A 17,635-nucleotide genomic window follows, 5' to 3' on the forward strand; every position below is an offset into this window, starting at 1 on the left:
GGAGCATCTAAGCCCCGTATTTTCCAGGTACATCTCTGTTTGATGTACAGCCTCCTGTAAGCCTAATTCAACAGCTCCGTCGCTTCCTCCGGTGCACCAGACTGTGATATCATCAGCGTAGAGATTATGAGTGATCCCTTCTTTGTTGGAGAGCCTTTCCGATAGTTTCTGCATGGCGATGTTAAAAAGCAGTGGTGAGACTACCGCTCCTTGTGGCGTGCCTCTGGGGCCCAAAATGAAATTGTCGGACTTGAGGTCACCGATTTTGAGCCTGGCCTTGCGATCCCGTAGGAACGAGCTAATGTATCTGTGGAAGGCGTCTCCCAAATTGAGCTTGGAGATGGAGTTAAGAATGTGAGCATGGCTACATTGTTAAAGGCCTTCTCCAGGTCTAAGCCTAAGATGCATCTTACATCTCTTGTGGTGTTGTCAATGATTTGACACTTGATAAGCTTCATCACGTCTTGCGTGATGAAGCTTATCATGAAGCGGAAAGTGAGAGAGGCGGAAATAATCTCATGGGTGGCGGCAATGGCAAAAAAACATGCCTTGAGTAACTACTTAGCAGAAAAAACGAAATCAGGAAAGGAACCATTTAGGAAAGCTGAAAGGGAAGCTCATTACTTTTTGAAGAGAGATGGGTTTGCCTTAGAACACGCCCCTATAAAGCGATATATTAGAAGGAAGAAGCATGTGCTTGCTGCGGTAAAGCTAGGGAAAAAATGGAGCGTATTTTATTAGAATGTGAAGACGTCTACCCAGTGGTCGATTTAGGCACCACTGGCCTCCTTGAAGCGCTTGGGTTCAGCCGCAGTAGTGGCAAATTAATATGTCCGCAATAGGCATTAATAAGAGGTTATTGGAGAATTGGTGGAAGAAAAGTAGGGAAACGACAAAAGATCGAGATGTACAAAAGCACAGTTCGCAATCGGGGATCAGAAAATTTGGGTGTTGTAGTTCATAGCGTTTATTTATTGTTTAGCCTAGGTAGGACATTAGGCAGTAAAGCAATGAAGGGGGCTAGTTGGTGAACGTTCATGGTTATATTGCGCTCAGTTTTACACAGACGATCTTAAGGAAGGACAGGACGCGGACGGACATAGCGCAAACTACGAACTGTTTATTTACTGTTAAATAATAGTATAGTAGCAAGAGCTTGGTGGCAAATGCAAAGCCACCGACCCGTTCTAAAGGGGACGCCTATAACATACATCCATCCATCCATCCTAATCTCTGGTCATGCGCCAAACCACAGCAACGATGATGGTGACAATGCTACGACGGTGATGATGCAGTGAAGAGGATAATGATACAACTATGAAGACATGACGATGACAAAGCGACATGAGGACATAAATATGACGACCACGATGGCAAGATAATTTTCATTCGTGCTTCTTCATACCAACACTTCAAACTATTGCAAGTGGCTCCTCAGTACCAAGAGTATAGCGTTGGCCCAGCCGTCTGGAGTTTGAGCACCTAGACCTATGGAGAGCGCGGGCTGTGATGTGGCGACGTAGAACGAAAAGCAAGGCTCTCACATTGTTACGTGGAGAACAGTGAGCTGCAAAAGGTGCTCAAAAAGAAAAGCGAAATCTATTTCTGCGGGAGAGGCACACTTCATTTTATATAGCATCCCGAATATAAACTCACACAGAGACGTTTACGCATGCGGATGCTCTCGTTCATGTCCGAAGAGGGAAACACGGAGCTCTCAGCGTTTATGAGCTTCCGAAATGTTTTCACGATGTGTTGCACGGGCTGCTCGGCTCATACTTATTATGGTGGAAAAGACGCGAAATCTTATCAAGCAACAGTGGGAGAGCAAATAGCCTCTCTCTCCTTCCCGGTTGCTTCTTTGTATGGTTTCGCGTCTTTCGCGCGATAACAAAATATATTGGTACCGCGAGCGATAGTCTGAGGGCCTTGGCGCCGACTTTCGTGGTGTGCAAATGAGTTCGTCGCGGAGGAGCCGTAACAAAGTTTTTCCAAGAGGTTGCACGTGGCGCGGTCGTATTTCGCCACCTGCGTGTGATTGAAATGACTGTGCCGAACAATGTTCTTGGCGGTGTAGAACTTTAATGTTTATGCAAAACGCGCAGTCCTTCAGCAAATAAAAATTGTGGACCTCGCGACACCAGTCGACTGAAGGTGCCTGCTCAGGGGAGACTAGGTTTTTAGAGGATAGCCTTGCGTGTCAAGTTAGATAAAACCTCCCAACGCCTGGAGATTGTGCGACACCAATATACATAAAAATATGCGAGCCCGAAGAGTAGCTTGTTTTGGCTTCCTTTTCTGCTCTTTTTTCTCCCATGTTTCATACTCTCGTTCTCCTTCTTTAGCATATGAAATGCCACCAACACGACAGACCACCTGGTTAACTTTTCTTATTCCTTTATTAAGGCAAGTAACACTATGATACTTCACCCACTTACAGGTATCTATCTATCTATCTATCTATCTATCTATCTATCTATCTATCTATCTATCTATCTATCTATCTATCTATCTATCTATCTATCTGTCTGTCTGTCTGTCTGTCTGTCTGTCTGTCTGTCTGTCTGTCTGTCTGTCTGTCTGTCTGTCTGTCTGTCTGTCTGTCTGTCTGTCTGTCTGTCTGTCTGTCTGTCTGTGTGTCTGTTTGGCTATCTATCTATCTATCTATCTATCTATCTATCTATCTATCTATCTATCTATCTATCTATCTATCTATCTATCTATCTATCTATCTATCTATCTATCTATCTATCTATCTATCTATCTATCTATCTATCTATCTATGCCCGTGTTCCCCGATACACGCCTACTTGGCCCACTCTGTTGTAAAAGATGGGGTTGCTGTTGCGGAGGGAGCCGGCTTTTAAATCTACCGTCGCACCAACTCGGGTCACTGAGTATGTACCGTTGGGTGTGCGAAGCTATTTAATGAAAAAAGAAAATGTTTTTAATATTCCTCCTTTGGTGAGCGTAATTGAACCCCCCATATATATTTATATAATCAGACAAGATATTCACATACGTGCTGTGCGCGGAGTTCTAGGCGGTACCAAAAGAGGGCGAAACGGGTCCAGTGCGACGAGCTGCCTGCACGCATACACGCCTCATCGATGACGCGTTTCGGCGGGGGCCTTGCGGCGGGCCATTACAATCGTTCCATTGATAATCACATTGACGAGGACATTCGTCGTGAATACGGTGCTACCGGAATTTCCTCTCTCTCTCGCTCTCTCTCTGCCCGGAATTATCCGTTTTATCACGTCTCACGCAGCCTTGTTTGTGTTCCTACAATTTATATGCTTTTTGATCCTCCATTCAAGCTGGCCAGTCTAGACTGTGTGATGTGAAATAGGGCATACGGAAGTGTATTTTTAGCGGGAATAGGGATAGGAGCCAGGGATTATTTCACTTTTCCATACTTTTTTTCTTGTATTGTGAAACCCAGGCTTAATATGATATATCACAGAGCGGTAAACCTTCAGCGAAAATTGGGGTATGGGTTATTGCCTCTTGCAATGGAGCTTCTGGAGGCGCACGCACCTCCACTATCACCACCTCCTGGTTCTTGAGCCTCTGCGTTATATCTTTCAGATGACAGGTTAATGTCGCTGTTAATGTTGCGATGTAACGATAACGATACGATTTCATATCATCGTACTTCAGTAGCCGACTACAAACCTATGGTCGGGGTAATGTAAAGACTAAAACCTCGACATGATTACCAATATTAACCCTCATAACAAAGCACCAACACAAAAGGGATATGTAGCAAAGCCCGGGTGTTTGCTTTTCTGGGCATCGCGTCGGTGCTTCGCACTCAAGAAATGCTGACAATCCTGTTCCTTATCGCGCTCCGTCATTGGTCCAAGCGACGACGCTCCACCCACGCTATTCCCGGGATCGGTCGGCCGTGAACAATCTGGTCGATGGCCAGTTCTCCCTTTCACGAGCATTCCTCCAGCATTGGTGTTTGTGCAGATATTATCTTCTGTGGCTTTGGCACGTAAAACCCCACAATCAAATTCAATTCCAACTCACTGAGTGCCGCACAACCGGACACACAACCCGCGTGAGGCGCGAAGGCCTCGTATTTATATTTCTTGTCTATACTCGCACGCCAGCGGTGGGCATGCGTTGACTCGGATAACACTGCCGATCCGAATGCGCGAGCGTACACCAGACGGCGTCATTGTGAGCACAGTACTAACATTATAAGCTTCTAGGTGGTTGCATGCTTTTGCTTTCCTGCGATTTCCTGCATCGAGGCCAATTTGACATTTCTCTGCAATAAGCGTCCAGCATCTCTCTCGCCAGAGTACGTTAATCTCATTACACTCAAGAATGACTTCGAAAGCAATGATTCTGGAACAGTAGCGAAATCCGTTATCGGTACAACAAACGACTCGCAAGGTACACTACAGTACTCGATGTAAGGCAGCCTGAGTAACCATCTGTAGTGCTACAATACATCCCCTTGCTACTTTAATGCAACTTTAATAAGAATATGTTATAAATGTAGCAGTTTATTTTACCTGGCCGCCATGGTGCCAAGAAATGTCCATTAAAAGCTTTTTCTTCAGTACATATTAAGAACAATTACTTTAGATATATCTATGCGTCATATCTATAACAAATTTTACAGCGAAGCTGTATATGACTACGATCCCTGTATTCTTTCGCGTCCATCGACAGAAAACTATCATCATCAATGGCTCATACCACCTTAAGCACGAAGCGTTCATACCATCGTAAGCACGCAAAAAAAATATGCAATGGCTCGCAGCCAAGTAAAGTAGAGGCTAAAAGCCATCAGAAAAGTGATGCGAACACTGTTTACATTCTTTGGAATCCCGCATTCAACATACTGAAGAGCATGTCAAAAACTAGCATCATCCCTTCATACCTCTGTACGCAATGGCCCATACCCGCGTAAGGCAGAGGCTACAAGCACTCAGCAAAGTGGAGTGAACAGTGCACACATTCTTTGGTATCAAGCATACACCTACAGAACAACATGCGTTTAAATAAAAAAAACAATTTCAAAACAAGCATACGAACCACAAAATGGAGAATAAGGCGCTCCTGCTAACAATGCGAAGCAAGTAGCACTCCCCGCATACTTTTCCCGTTAAGAATTCCTGCTGCTCAAGCTGCCGTGGTGACCCCTGCTTGCGACGTCGGGAGGGAGGTCCCTAGCTTTTCTCGCATAAACAAACTAACCTAGCAATTGATTTCAATTTTGTTGCAGCACCGCTATGGGTGGTGGTGCTGTGAAAATTACCATTATTCCCAATCCTTCCATCAATCTAAAATAGCACAACTACCATTACTCTAAAGCCAGAAAAGATGGCACAACCCCCTCATCATCTGTAGTGGCGGTTTTCTACAGCTTCGCCGCACATCCACTTTCGCATGGCTGGAATGGCGAGGCACTTTTTTTAAGAAATGGATGTCATTAGGCATAACTGGGGTTTCAAAGAAACATGATTGCATCATTTAATGTGCGTCACGGAACGTGTAGCATAAATCGTAGCGCTCAACATGCAGCAGTAGGACACACAAAGAGAACGCTTATAATTTCATAAATAATTGAGTGGGTAAGTAATAATTAAATAATTATTTCATTAATTATCCTATACAGCCTTAGAGACCCAAAGAGGATTGTATAAAGGGGGTAACAAATCAAGATGAATATCAGAAAGCAGGGAGCGAACACTAGGCATTGCACAATTAGAAAACGTAAAAAAACAATCAGATTTGATAAAATAAACACAGAAAATGCAGAATTGCAATACATACAGATGCACACAAAAATATAAGAAGTACACACGAAAGAGAAGGCGAGCATGGTAACAAAGTATAGAGCGATACTCCTGACAGTGCCAGCTGAACACGCGCTCACGGAAAGAAGCAAAATTTGTTATGTTCAAGTGCTCTCTTGGCCGCCAGAGTTCAACTCGGGCCACAAGTTTGCCAGAGGGGTGTTGCGAGTCTCCCGCCGGAACTTCTCGCTCAAGCGCCTGGTCTGATCTGGTGAGAAATAATTTTTCCAGTCACCAACGACTGCCTTACGCACGTAGTCGACCTTGTCCGCCGAACATGCAGCGTCGTCGCCAGTGGCACAGCCGCGACCTCGGCGAATGATTTCGTGGAGGTAGCGAAGACCTTTGTACTCTTCTCCTTGGAACGGGAACTCTCCTTCGTAAAAGTCGTGGATCATCTTGTTCGTGTACTTCTTCATCTCCTCGAAACTGCTGTACCTGAGCACGTCTTTGAGAACCCTGCCATGGTCGGCCAACAGGCGCTCTTCGTGCTCGTGCCCGAGAAACCTCGCCACCTTCAGTATCGCTGCCTCGGTGTCCTTCCTCATGTCTTCGTAGACGAGAAAAAGCACGTTTGGATCATCGATGCGTTGGCACCATGCTCTGTAGAAGTCGAAGTAGTCCCCACTGTTGATGCTGCCCTCCACGAAGTTCTCGAAGGAGTCGTTGAAGTCCCCGTCGTACTCGTACGACGATATCATGCGCCAAAAGTGGTGCAACGACACCACAACGTCGAAAGGGTTTCTGATCGCGACAATGTAGCGTGCCTCCGGGGAGTAGCCCGTCTGGTGCAGTGGCAGGTGACTCTTAATGGATCCGGGTCGGGTCGTCCACTGCACGCAGTGCGAACCGTTCACCTCGAAGTAAGGCGATGCACTGTGGAACTGGGAGGCATTCGCCGGAGGGACGCCGCCGCTTTGGATGAGGTACACGATGTGCTGCATCCACGTGGTGCCACACTTCAGGTAGGTCACGATGAACAGGTCGCCTTCCCGGTGGCTGTAGTCCATGGCCGACTCAATGGACTCGCGAAGGAGATGCGTGGCGAACTGCGTGCCCCTCACCAGCTGCAGGCTCGGCTTCTTGGTTCTGCTTTCTTTATGACCTGTTTAAAGGAAAGAAAATTAAAGGTACGATTGTCGTTGCTATAGTACGTGTTCAAAAGGCTAGACCTGGATATATTGTATTTCAAAGCCATTCCTTGCCGTGCTTCGCCAGTGGCCAGACCGGCTCTCCGCCCGTGTTATGAACGGGATCTGCCAGCAGTGAACGATGGAAGAGCGTAAGAGTTGCAATGGAATCTAGCGGAAGGAATCGCTATATTATACCGGCCACGCACTATTGCGGTCTTGTCTTTCAACACAAATTGTTCTCGAACGTGCGTGCACTTCTTTGACGCTTCACGCAGGGTACCTTGGAGGTTACGAGTGGCATCGCTTCTCAGCATTGCAAGCGTTTCCTGACAAGATATAGTAGCAAACTCAAAGAGATAAAAGAATCGCACGCAAGATGAATAGTTACATTTTTTTTTAAAGTTTGCACCCTTTGAGGCTTATCTTGTCCAACTACGATAATCGACATCTGCCTTGCCCGCATTTCCTTTGTTTAAGGCTGAAAGCCCGGTACTTCCAAATCACGAACGGCATGCGCGTTATCAGCGCCATATAGCATTCTCGACAGGAAAGTAGCGAGTGCTGCGTTTGCAAGAAAGGAAACGAAAGCGAGGCAAACGATGGTTCCCGTTGGGGGACAAATATATCCCCGAGAAGGTGCAACTGTTTTAAAGTGTACAGCCGGAACTTGCCGAATACGCATGGTGAAGCGTAGGTGATTGGTAGCCCGAACGACTGTGTGAGACAGCGCAGATAGGTACAGAGAAATGTTTATTCCCTCCCAATTTCCCTTTCCCCAGTAACTCGTTTTCTGTAGACACTTCAAAAAATGTTTGTTCATACCTGAAGCAATTATTGGTATGAAGCAATGTTCATACCAACAAGAAGCAATTAGAGCTTTGCATCTGTTTTCCTTGCGAAATCGGCATGTGTATCAGGTGCATATTCCCGCTTATTCAGATATAGATCCCATTGCCACCAAAGGATAAATATTTCTCTCATACCCGAGCATTGGCTTGTGATACTTACTAATGTCCATCTGAACGATGACTGGATGATTTACGTGGGTGACCAGCCACGGTGGCCTAGCAGCTGTGGAACTGCACTGCTAAGCACGATGGCGCGGGATCAAATCCCGGTCGCAGTGGCTACTTTTCGATAGGGCCAAATTGAAAAAAAAACACCCGTGTCCCATTATCTGCTGGCCCGTCAAACATCTTCTGGTGGTCAAAATTAATCCGAAGTCTCCCACTCACCTCATAATCAAATTGTGCTTTCGGCACGTAATACCTCAGAATTCAGTTCAATATATGCACGAAGCATATGTGTATAGCTTTTTTTCAGTTAACTGGGGCCAGTTCCTTAAAAACATTCATGTGTGCGTTATGAGAATGCAACAAACTTATTTCACTGTCTACTTCAGGAACTGCAAGTATCTTTTAGGAGGATCTTACGTAATTATTAAAAAATTATCAATGAATCAACATTTGAAGCATTGCTTTAAACGCAGAATCTTCGATGGATAAGTTGTGGCATCCCTTATTGAGAAATTTGTTAATAATGTCTTCCTATGATGATAGCTACTGTGGCTTTATAATTAAAGCAACAGTAGCTGGAACAGCTACTTTGGCTTGTAATAACTTTGTCACCTGTAATAATTTTTAATTATTATTTATAAATTAGTTTTAATTTTTCTTACCTAAATAATGAACGCACGCGAAATTTAACAAACGTATCACGTGACTAGGTGCTTGCGGGCATCGACCCTACGGCCCTGAAATATGCTATACCCGCCGTGGTTGTTTAAGCGGCTTTGGTTTTGCGCTGCTAAGCACGAGGACACGAAATCGACTTCAGACCATGGCGGCCGCATTTCAATTGGGTCGAAATGCAAAAGCACCCGCGTACTTCGATTTAGGTGCACGTTAAGGAACCCGAGGTGGTTCAAATTACTCCGCAGTCCCCCCACTACGGCGTGCCTCATAATCACATCGTGTCTTTGGAGCGTAAAACCTTGTCTTTTTTTTTTATACATGCAACAAACGAATGTTCTATGCTGCACGCAGATCAAGTAGACTCACAGAATGAAGAGGCCACACGGAAAAATAGGCGATGGCCACACCCGTGGTTGCCGACAGATCGCATCCGCATCCAAAACGTGCTCGCCCTTTACGCTGTCGTCCAACAGCTAAAATGCTGACCGAGCTTCACACATTACCAGGCCTTATTTATTGGATAAGCCTTGGCTCCAATGGCTTAATTACATCAGCCGGTAAGATGTCTCGGAAATCTTACCACTGATGTATTGTACTCATTGTTTGTACTCATTACGTAGCATTGTACTCGATTTACATCCACTGCTTAAGACATGCTCGTATCTTGTTTGCGTACAGAATCGTTCATGCGTTGGTAGCGTCATTGAGGGCACTAATGTCTCTTTACGCAGACACTTAGATACGTGGTACTTTTTACAAATCTTGTATGCTGTCTTCGTAGCCCGAAAAAAATTCAAACTTCGGCAGCTATCATCACCAAAAAGAGTGTTTTGTACTGTTTTGAATGGCTCTACAACTTCTACATTAAACTTTTACAATTAGAGTGATACATCTTGAAGCTGGTTAACTTATCATCGGTAATTATTTACCCAAAATAATATCAAATACATTGAATTACTCTGGAGGATAGGGATAAATACTATGTTGGTTCCACTCTCGCAACACGCACATGGACCTTGTAAGGCTTGGCAAGAGTTCTACAGAACTGAAATCAGATACGCCGACTTAGATTTGTCTACATCATTTATTTTGAAGGGTTTTTTGGCTTCAGTACATTTGTGCCCAAACATCTATACCACAACACGGTGCTGGTGCTCCTACGGTATACGCCCAAGACACCGGCGGTATTCATCATACATATGAGGCGAAATTTTACGGCGAGATGTCCAGTGGCCGCCTCTGTTCTCCCATTTCCTAACCCATTTCCCATGCTAGGTCACAAGCATCCTCTCTTTAATAAAATGATTCATTGATTGTTTCATTCATTCTTCATTCGTTCGTTCATTCATTCATTCATTCATTCATTCATTCATTCATTCATTCATTCATTCATTCATTCATTTTTTATATCCACAACAGTTCTGTGAATCACTTCCCTTTTGTTGAATTCTTACTTTTTAAAATAAGTTAACCGATTCTATATTCTACGTTGTTTCGCTCACGCTGCGAACTACAAAGAATTCAAGACATTTCAGGCGGTTTTTCTGTTTAACGACACATTGCAAACTTTAGGAAATATAGGGCGCTATAACGTAAAACTATTCCACACTTTTCTATTCCATTTCTGCAATCAGCCCTCCGCGATTCATCAAAAACATTTTTGGACCACCCCCATTTCACCTGTCTCTCACGCGACGTTACGAAAACCATGATAGCTCCCCATTTGATATGTTGTGTACACACTGAATATGCATGATTTGACCAAACAAAAAAAAGTGGTTAATACTTATTCGACGCCTTTTCGGTAAAAGCGCTCGCCTCTTGGGCAAAAGTTTTCGCGCTGCACCGACTTCACCCTTCTGTCACACGACGTCAGAAAAGCGCAAGAACTCACCACGTAAAAGTGATGTGTACGCGTTCAAATTGCAATAATATGCCAAACAAAACTGAATTTTCTTCTTAATAGCCGCACGCGGTCCCGTTCCGAAAGGAATAACATATTGTGGCCGCCGATCGCTTCAGCGCTGGTTACTCGTACCTGCCGGAGACCACGGGTTGATTTGCGTATAATAAAATTTTTGCGTGACCGTGGAATCTTTTCGAGCACTTTCTGCACGTTTACGACCTCGTTCTGCCAACTCTTCTATGCTGAGGATCTAGTTTAGCGTCAGTCTTAACCTTCGGTTGCATGCTGCCGCGATTTTCGACCAACCACGCAAAGTAAGTAAGGGAAAGCGGACCAATCGCAGACGCTGGCACCGCCCTTTTCATCTGGTTCTCACCTTTCAGTGCAGTGGCTCGGCTCTATCGAATTTCTCTCTACTTGAGCGTACTCCTCGCCTCTTGTCAGCCAATTATATAACACAAGCCCCTCAGTGTAGGCAATGTTATTCGTTTTTCAAGCAAACAAAAGTGACCTCCTATGAACGAGGAGAGCGTTTGATTAGTCTGTTCAGGCAACGGTGCGGGTGACCGCCCGATGATTACGTCGGCGGTTACGCAAATTTGACGTCAGGGGATTGTAATAAAGACATATTGGAATAGTTTTACGTTGTAGGGCCCACAGTTTCAAACCACGCCCTGTAAAGGGGATCAGATCGCGGGAGTTTCTTCTCCCGTACATTCTCCTTGTCGTCACCTGCGCGGGCGGTTCAATGGCAGTGCGCTCACGGCCAGGATGGCTTAATTACGTACGAGCGTGTCGATAGTTAGTTCACGCGGTGATATGTAGAATAGTTGCGAAGAAAATAAATAAGGGGTATTTCTAACGAATACGCACACACACGTGCACACACACGCACAAAGAATTGTTGTGGAGTGCGAAACGGTAACAGCGCTGTGGTGCTCAGGGAAGCGGGGTAAAACGGAAATCGTCAATTAAACGTTAACGCTCTACAGAAGGGGTATATGAATGTCAAAAGAGTGCCGATCAGGTTACATGGATCGTAAGGAGGCTTAATGGAGCCGACATTAGGTTGCAGAACATCAGTAATTCCGGGCGTCGCAAAATCCTCATGCAATCGAAGTGTTCTTAATTTTCTTTTCTCCACGTTCTGCAGTTGAGGTTGTCATTTATGCAGTGCTTTTTGTCAGTGCATGCCTCCACAATTACTCGGGAATTTATTGTCTTGCCGCTTCAGCTCCTATGCCACTTATTTCGAACTGCATGCCCTAATATCCCATATATAGCTTGCATTCACCCGTTCTCTCTTTCTGTATCCCTACAAGTACTACAGTATGCATTCAACTGCTTTTTTTACTAATCTATTTATAACCCGCCACTGCCAGATGTATGATGCAGGAACGAGGTTGATGTCCAAACAGGTTTCGTTGCATGGGTGATTTTAACGTTCCTCGAATTATGTGGCATTCCTTACCCATCGTTGGTAATGCCTGATTATTACGTATAGAAATGTTTTAGATCTTGCTTTTCTTTGTCCGCAGTGACATGAAAATGGCTTTCAGTTCGATGCCATCGACGGCTCATCAGATCGTAAAGTAGTCCTCAGTGCTTTTACCTGCTCTATACCAAAAAGCTCGCTTTTATCTTAGTTTATATCTTAGTTGAAATCAAGAAAAAGAAATAGGCATGGGCAGGACACGTAATGAGGAGCGAAGATAACTGATGGTCATTAAGAGTTACAGAACGGATTCCAAGGGAAGGGAAGCGTAGCAGAGGGTGGCAGAAAGTTAGGTGGGTGGATGAGATTAAGAAGTTTGCAGGGACAAATGACCACAATTGGTACATGACCGGGGTAGTTGGAGAACTATGGGAGAGGCCTTTGCCTTGCAGTGGGCGTAACCAGGCTGATGATGATGATGATGATGATGAAAAAGCTCGCTACGCATACACTTCTTTTCGTGATTTCAGCCGTGCTGATCACCAGTCTATTCCAGATTAGTTGGATAAGTCTTTCGGTCGATTTGAACAAATTTACTTGCCCAGTGATGTTAATAGCCGTGCCGCTTATTTTGAAGATGTTGTTGAAACGTTTATTCGTCTTTGTGTCTGTAAAAATAAAAAGCTGGAAGGCGATTCAACTTACAGTCAAAGTGGACGAAAGACAAAAGCCTTTCTGGGCGAGTTGGGAGATGAGACCAGGGCGGAGCCACTATGCACACGGCACTTTATCGCGAAACTTCTCGTGTGAGGGGAGTAGAGGGAGGGACACCGAATGAGTTATTTTATCGCACTATCTTCGGGGTCGGCACGCTTTTTGACGTAAAACGAAGATTAACCTATTTTAAATAATTTATAGGATTTAACGTGTGAAAACTACGATCCTAATATGAGGCGCGCCGTTAAAGCGGAAAAGCGTTCATGGCGCGATGGTTGCAGTGTCGGGAATCTGTGCTAGAGGTTTCCTGTTCGAATCCGACAGTCGCAGAATGTTATTGCGACACTTATTTTGAAAAATACACGAAGTAAGGCATCTAGCCTCAGTGGCAGTTATGAGTTGCAGTAAGCGTAAGCTGACTAATTAAAGACACATGGCGGGGCATGTGTACACATACACCTGAACAGAGAGAACTGGATGCCCGCGAGTGGCATCGATGAGAACTACAGGGTCTTTTTGGTCTTGTCCCCTATAGTGTCGGCCTCGCGTGCCCATGCAGTGTCACTGCCTGTCCGTGCTGTGCAGTGACTGTCACTTAACCTCGGCCTCCTGTTGCCGCAGCGCCGCGTCTGGGCGCGTCTGGCGTTTAGCTGCAGCGCATGACGCGTACGAAGCAGGACGTTGTTCATGCGGCTGGACCATGCAGTGGTGCTGGCGCGATATGCGGGCCCTCCTTGCTCCAGTGCGGCTAGCCTTTCAGCGGATATTTTCGGCTGGTGTACTGACAATAAACACGCGGAGGCATGTTTGCTAGATGTGAAGGACGTCGTGCTTCTCTTCAGAAACAATTCGTCGAAAGAAACGTGGTGTCCATCGCATCTACCAACTACGCACACAGCTGGCATGGTCTGTAGAGCTGTGTTACGATTTGATCGATCAGGCAAAACTCTTTAAACTTAGATCTTAAAATACAGCTGCTTCGGTGCACGAGTCTGTCCGACGGGAATATCAACGCGCCTAGACAAATATCGCCACGTGGCGATAAATTCTGACACAGATGAAAAGCGTACGGGTAATGTGAGTAATGTTCCATTAGAAGCTGTGGAATTACCATTGATTGTGCATCTTTCCTTTTGTTTTTTATGTGTATCGTCACTGAGTTTCTTGGTTATATTTTGCTTATTTCATGATTTCTTTCTCTGCTCTGTATTCCGCTTTACATTTTTTTTTGTATAACTTCTAAACCAAGGGTCCCGGTGCAGTCTCTGACTTTGGGACCCTTGTCTGTATACCATATTTTGTAACAAGTTGTTATGAACGAATAATAAACTGAAACTGAAAACGAAAACTGAAACTAAGTAAATCAGTATTTCATGCGTAATAATCGATGACATGGAAAGGATCCAATGGAGTGTTCATGCATTTGATATTGCAATAAAATGTGTCAAGCGCCTCAACACGCTGACTTCAATGGGAGAAACGGTCAAAGATAATGTACCGATGCGCCTACAGGTGTATTCGACACAAAGCATGCGCTTTGTGTCGAAAACAGCACGGGATTGCTGTGCTAGAAGGCCTCCGTTGTTCGGTGTGCGAATCTAGCCTTCGGACCATTGTGCGCATATATATATATATATATATATATATATATATATATGGTATTATTATTGGTATTATATGCTCCAACATATAATACCAACATTTCTTAATCGGCGCAATGAGCACTGAAAACCTTACGATACGGGTGTTTTTTACTACGCACCTCCTTCCTCTCTTTTTTCTTCTCTTATTGTTATTCTTCATTTTGCATTCTTAGTGTTCCTGAGCCTATCGTGTTAATTCTGCCGCCTTCATTTATTAATTTGTTATTTCAAGAAGATGTTCACTAATATTTATTGAATATGATGTTTACCTATGCACTGTAGTCTTTTTTTATTACTATTGTTCTGTCCATGTTCTGTTGCTGCCGGTTTTTATGTACGGGGGTGCGCCCCTCTGTCAAGCCAGTTATAGGCTTTTTGGGTGCACCCCTAACATCCCTGATGTTGAAATAAAGGTATTTGTATATATATATATATATATATATATATATATATATATATATATATGGGTGTGTGTGTGTGTGTGTGTGTGTGTGTTCGGAACATCACGGCGACCCGTGTTGCCAAATAGCACAGAGGGAACAGCCTACGATAACAGGTTAGAAACATATTTGATACAGAAAACAAAGCTGGCAACTCGCTTAATAATTATCGCTTATCCGTCTTTGAAGACTCTTCCTACGATAACAAGAGACGTTTTACATATACAACGGCGTCTTCACAGATTACGACACTCAAATCGTAACAGGGAACCTGAGCGATTACGACAGTTTATTTCAATTAGGAGGAACTTCTACGGAAAATATTAACTATTAGGACATTTACTTCCGTCTAACGCTACCAGACTTACATAGTAGCACTCTCAAAAATTCTGATCGTCTATTTTACCTAATGGGCGCCATACTGATACATTTTAAGTTATCGAAGAATCTATTAGTTACCTAAATATTATAAGCAATGCCTTTAACGAGTATTTTTACACGCTGTTTGCACCAGATAACCTTTAAAGTGATTGTTTCAGTTCAGGTGGTGACACGAAGTCTTAAAATATTGATATTATCTACTACGAAGGTGTACTAAACCTAATCGTACGCTTAGATTCTAAAAAAAAAACAGTGTTCTAGCCCTGGAAACATTGACAATGCATTTATTTTTCGCCAGACCATCCGGAGTAGCCAATAGCTGTCGGTCACTTTTCAGTCACCAATGACAACAGCTACAGATATTGGTCTCCGAAAATTGCCAATATCATCCCCTAACATAAATATGGAAGCATGGCAATATTTATAAACCGCATGCCTCAAGCTGACGTAAATTATTAGAGCATACAGTATATTGACATATTGTAGTTTCCAGAATCTAACAATATTGTGCTAAGCCCCGCAATTTTCTTTCTTAAATGGCACACATTTGCCCCAATTGCTGAAATGGATTGATAGCGTAGCGTAACTGCATCAGTGGTCTACTTGCGAGACACATAGATGGTCATAGTATCCCGACGAGGGGCAGCGAATAGAATGCGGTTTTCTTTTTTTGCTATGAAAGCACGTACCGATGCTATGGAAGCAGGTGCGGCAGTTGTTGCAGCAGTAATGAGCACGCCGACCTGCGCCAGCGGCGCTGACCCAGGCACGCTCTACCGAAACACACACACAATAAACGCCGACGCGAGGGAAGCATGTGCTTAGCTGTTCGGCGTGCTAATGCCCGACGTATATTACCGTAACATACAATACTACCAACGAACAACGACGGACGTACTCCCATAAAAACACTGCTCATTTTGTCTAACATTTCTGTGAGAACAAAAAGTTGAAGGGAGGTATCGACGCACTTTTAGCCGCAGCCTTTATAGCTGTCATCAAAGACAGCCTTATGAACTTTCGAATTCAGTGGAATTTCTGCAAGTGGCATTATATTGCCACACGACTGGCAGCTCGAGCAACTTTTAGTGTATTCTCGGGGTTTTTGTACACTCGGAAAAACGCTACTACGTAGCATGTATAGATTAAAGAAAGCTGTATACGGAGCTTAATATGCTGCTTTATAATGTTCTAATCGGCACTGTTGATCTAATTCTATTTGAGGAGGTAATTTAAAAAAAAATTAATTATGTAAGTAGGCGGATTCTAAAGAAATATCAGAGTATCTCCAGTTGGCGGCAATTACCTTCGTTCTGTCCAGCTACGTGGCGTATGCACAATTTTAAATCTTGGTGCGTGATGATAATTGGGATACCCTGCGTGTTTACCACATCCCGTCTCTTACGGTTGGCGATCGTCTCTCAACTAACCACCCATCGCATAAATGATAGAATCGGCGCAAAGAACCCCAAAGACTTAACGAGGCTCACATGAACCCCGTGAGTATACAAGGAGAAGCCTTCACTTTTAGTTCTCACCTTGCTTGACGTGCCTCTCCTCCAAGGCTTCTCTATCCGGCATGCTTTTCGCTGCAAAATCCAACGGAAGCCAGAGAACAACAACACGTCGTTATTTATGCACCAGACACGAGTTGCCTGTGCTTATGGGGCTCGTGGTAACAACAAAACGACCTAAGGCTTGGGCAGCGGTAAAAAAGGCTGTAAGCTGAAAAAAAGTGCGGATACGCTGCCTATTCCGTCGCGAAATACTGGATGTGCATGTGTGATACAGACGGGCATACGGTATAGAGGCGGATGCGTGTCGCGCAGGTGGTGCGACGAAAACAGCCGATAAATTTGTTACTGTTTGTAGCTGAACGCTGTTCTTAGGCGCCCGTTGCTGCGGTGAGCGTCAGCATAACCGAGCGAACGAGCACAACAATCGATGAAAGAGCGAATGCGGAGCACAGCGGCGGATGAAAGACGCAAGGAGGAAAGCGGAGAAGAAGGATATGGCGAATGGGAAAGAAAAGCGTAATGCGGCAACGATGGCTACGAGTTGGCGCCACAGTAGCGCGCGTCATTTGGGAAGTCTGCCTGCGGCGGCTGCTTTGGTTCGCGCCCACGGGCCACCTCTCGCTATCTCCAAAGTAGAGAGGCAGTCGGGCCACACTTCGCTCTGTTTGCAACGGGCCGCACGAGACAGGCTGTCCACGCCAGCCAATATATCGCGAAATGGAAACATGTGCTGAGGTGCGCTCAAATTTCGTAATAGGCAGTATCGCAGTGGTCAGTGAATTTTTGCTACTTCTTTCGGGGTAAATAGCACGCGAGTCGTAAATGAGAACAACACGCACAGGGCAGAATAGAGCGTCACTCGCACCTGAATTTGCTCAGAACGATTGGATTTGCTCTTCGCAGGTAAGCGCCTTCAAATCGTCTTGATGCCTCCTTGTACTTCTGCT

General features: G+C 44.7%; 1 protein-coding gene across 1 annotated transcript in view; it reads right to left on the reverse strand.

The window, feature by feature from the left end:
• Positions 1-5,926: 5,926 nt before the first annotated feature.
• The window catches only part of LOC135903488 (amine sulfotransferase-like), a 62,769-nt gene continuing 51,060 nt past the window's right edge, over positions 5,927-17,635 (reverse strand). The window contains exon 8 of the mRNA XM_070522065.1: positions 5,927-6,927. Within this exon, the coding sequence (XP_070378166.1) occupies positions 5,927-6,927 (1,001 nt within the window). The remainder of the gene's footprint in view (positions 6,928-17,635) is intronic.

The sequence above is a fragment of the Dermacentor albipictus genome, chromosome 7, assembly GCF_038994185.2.
Source record: "Dermacentor albipictus isolate Rhodes 1998 colony chromosome 7, USDA_Dalb.pri_finalv2, whole genome shotgun sequence".
Taxonomy (NCBI): domain Eukaryota; kingdom Metazoa; phylum Arthropoda; class Arachnida; order Ixodida; family Ixodidae; genus Dermacentor; species Dermacentor albipictus.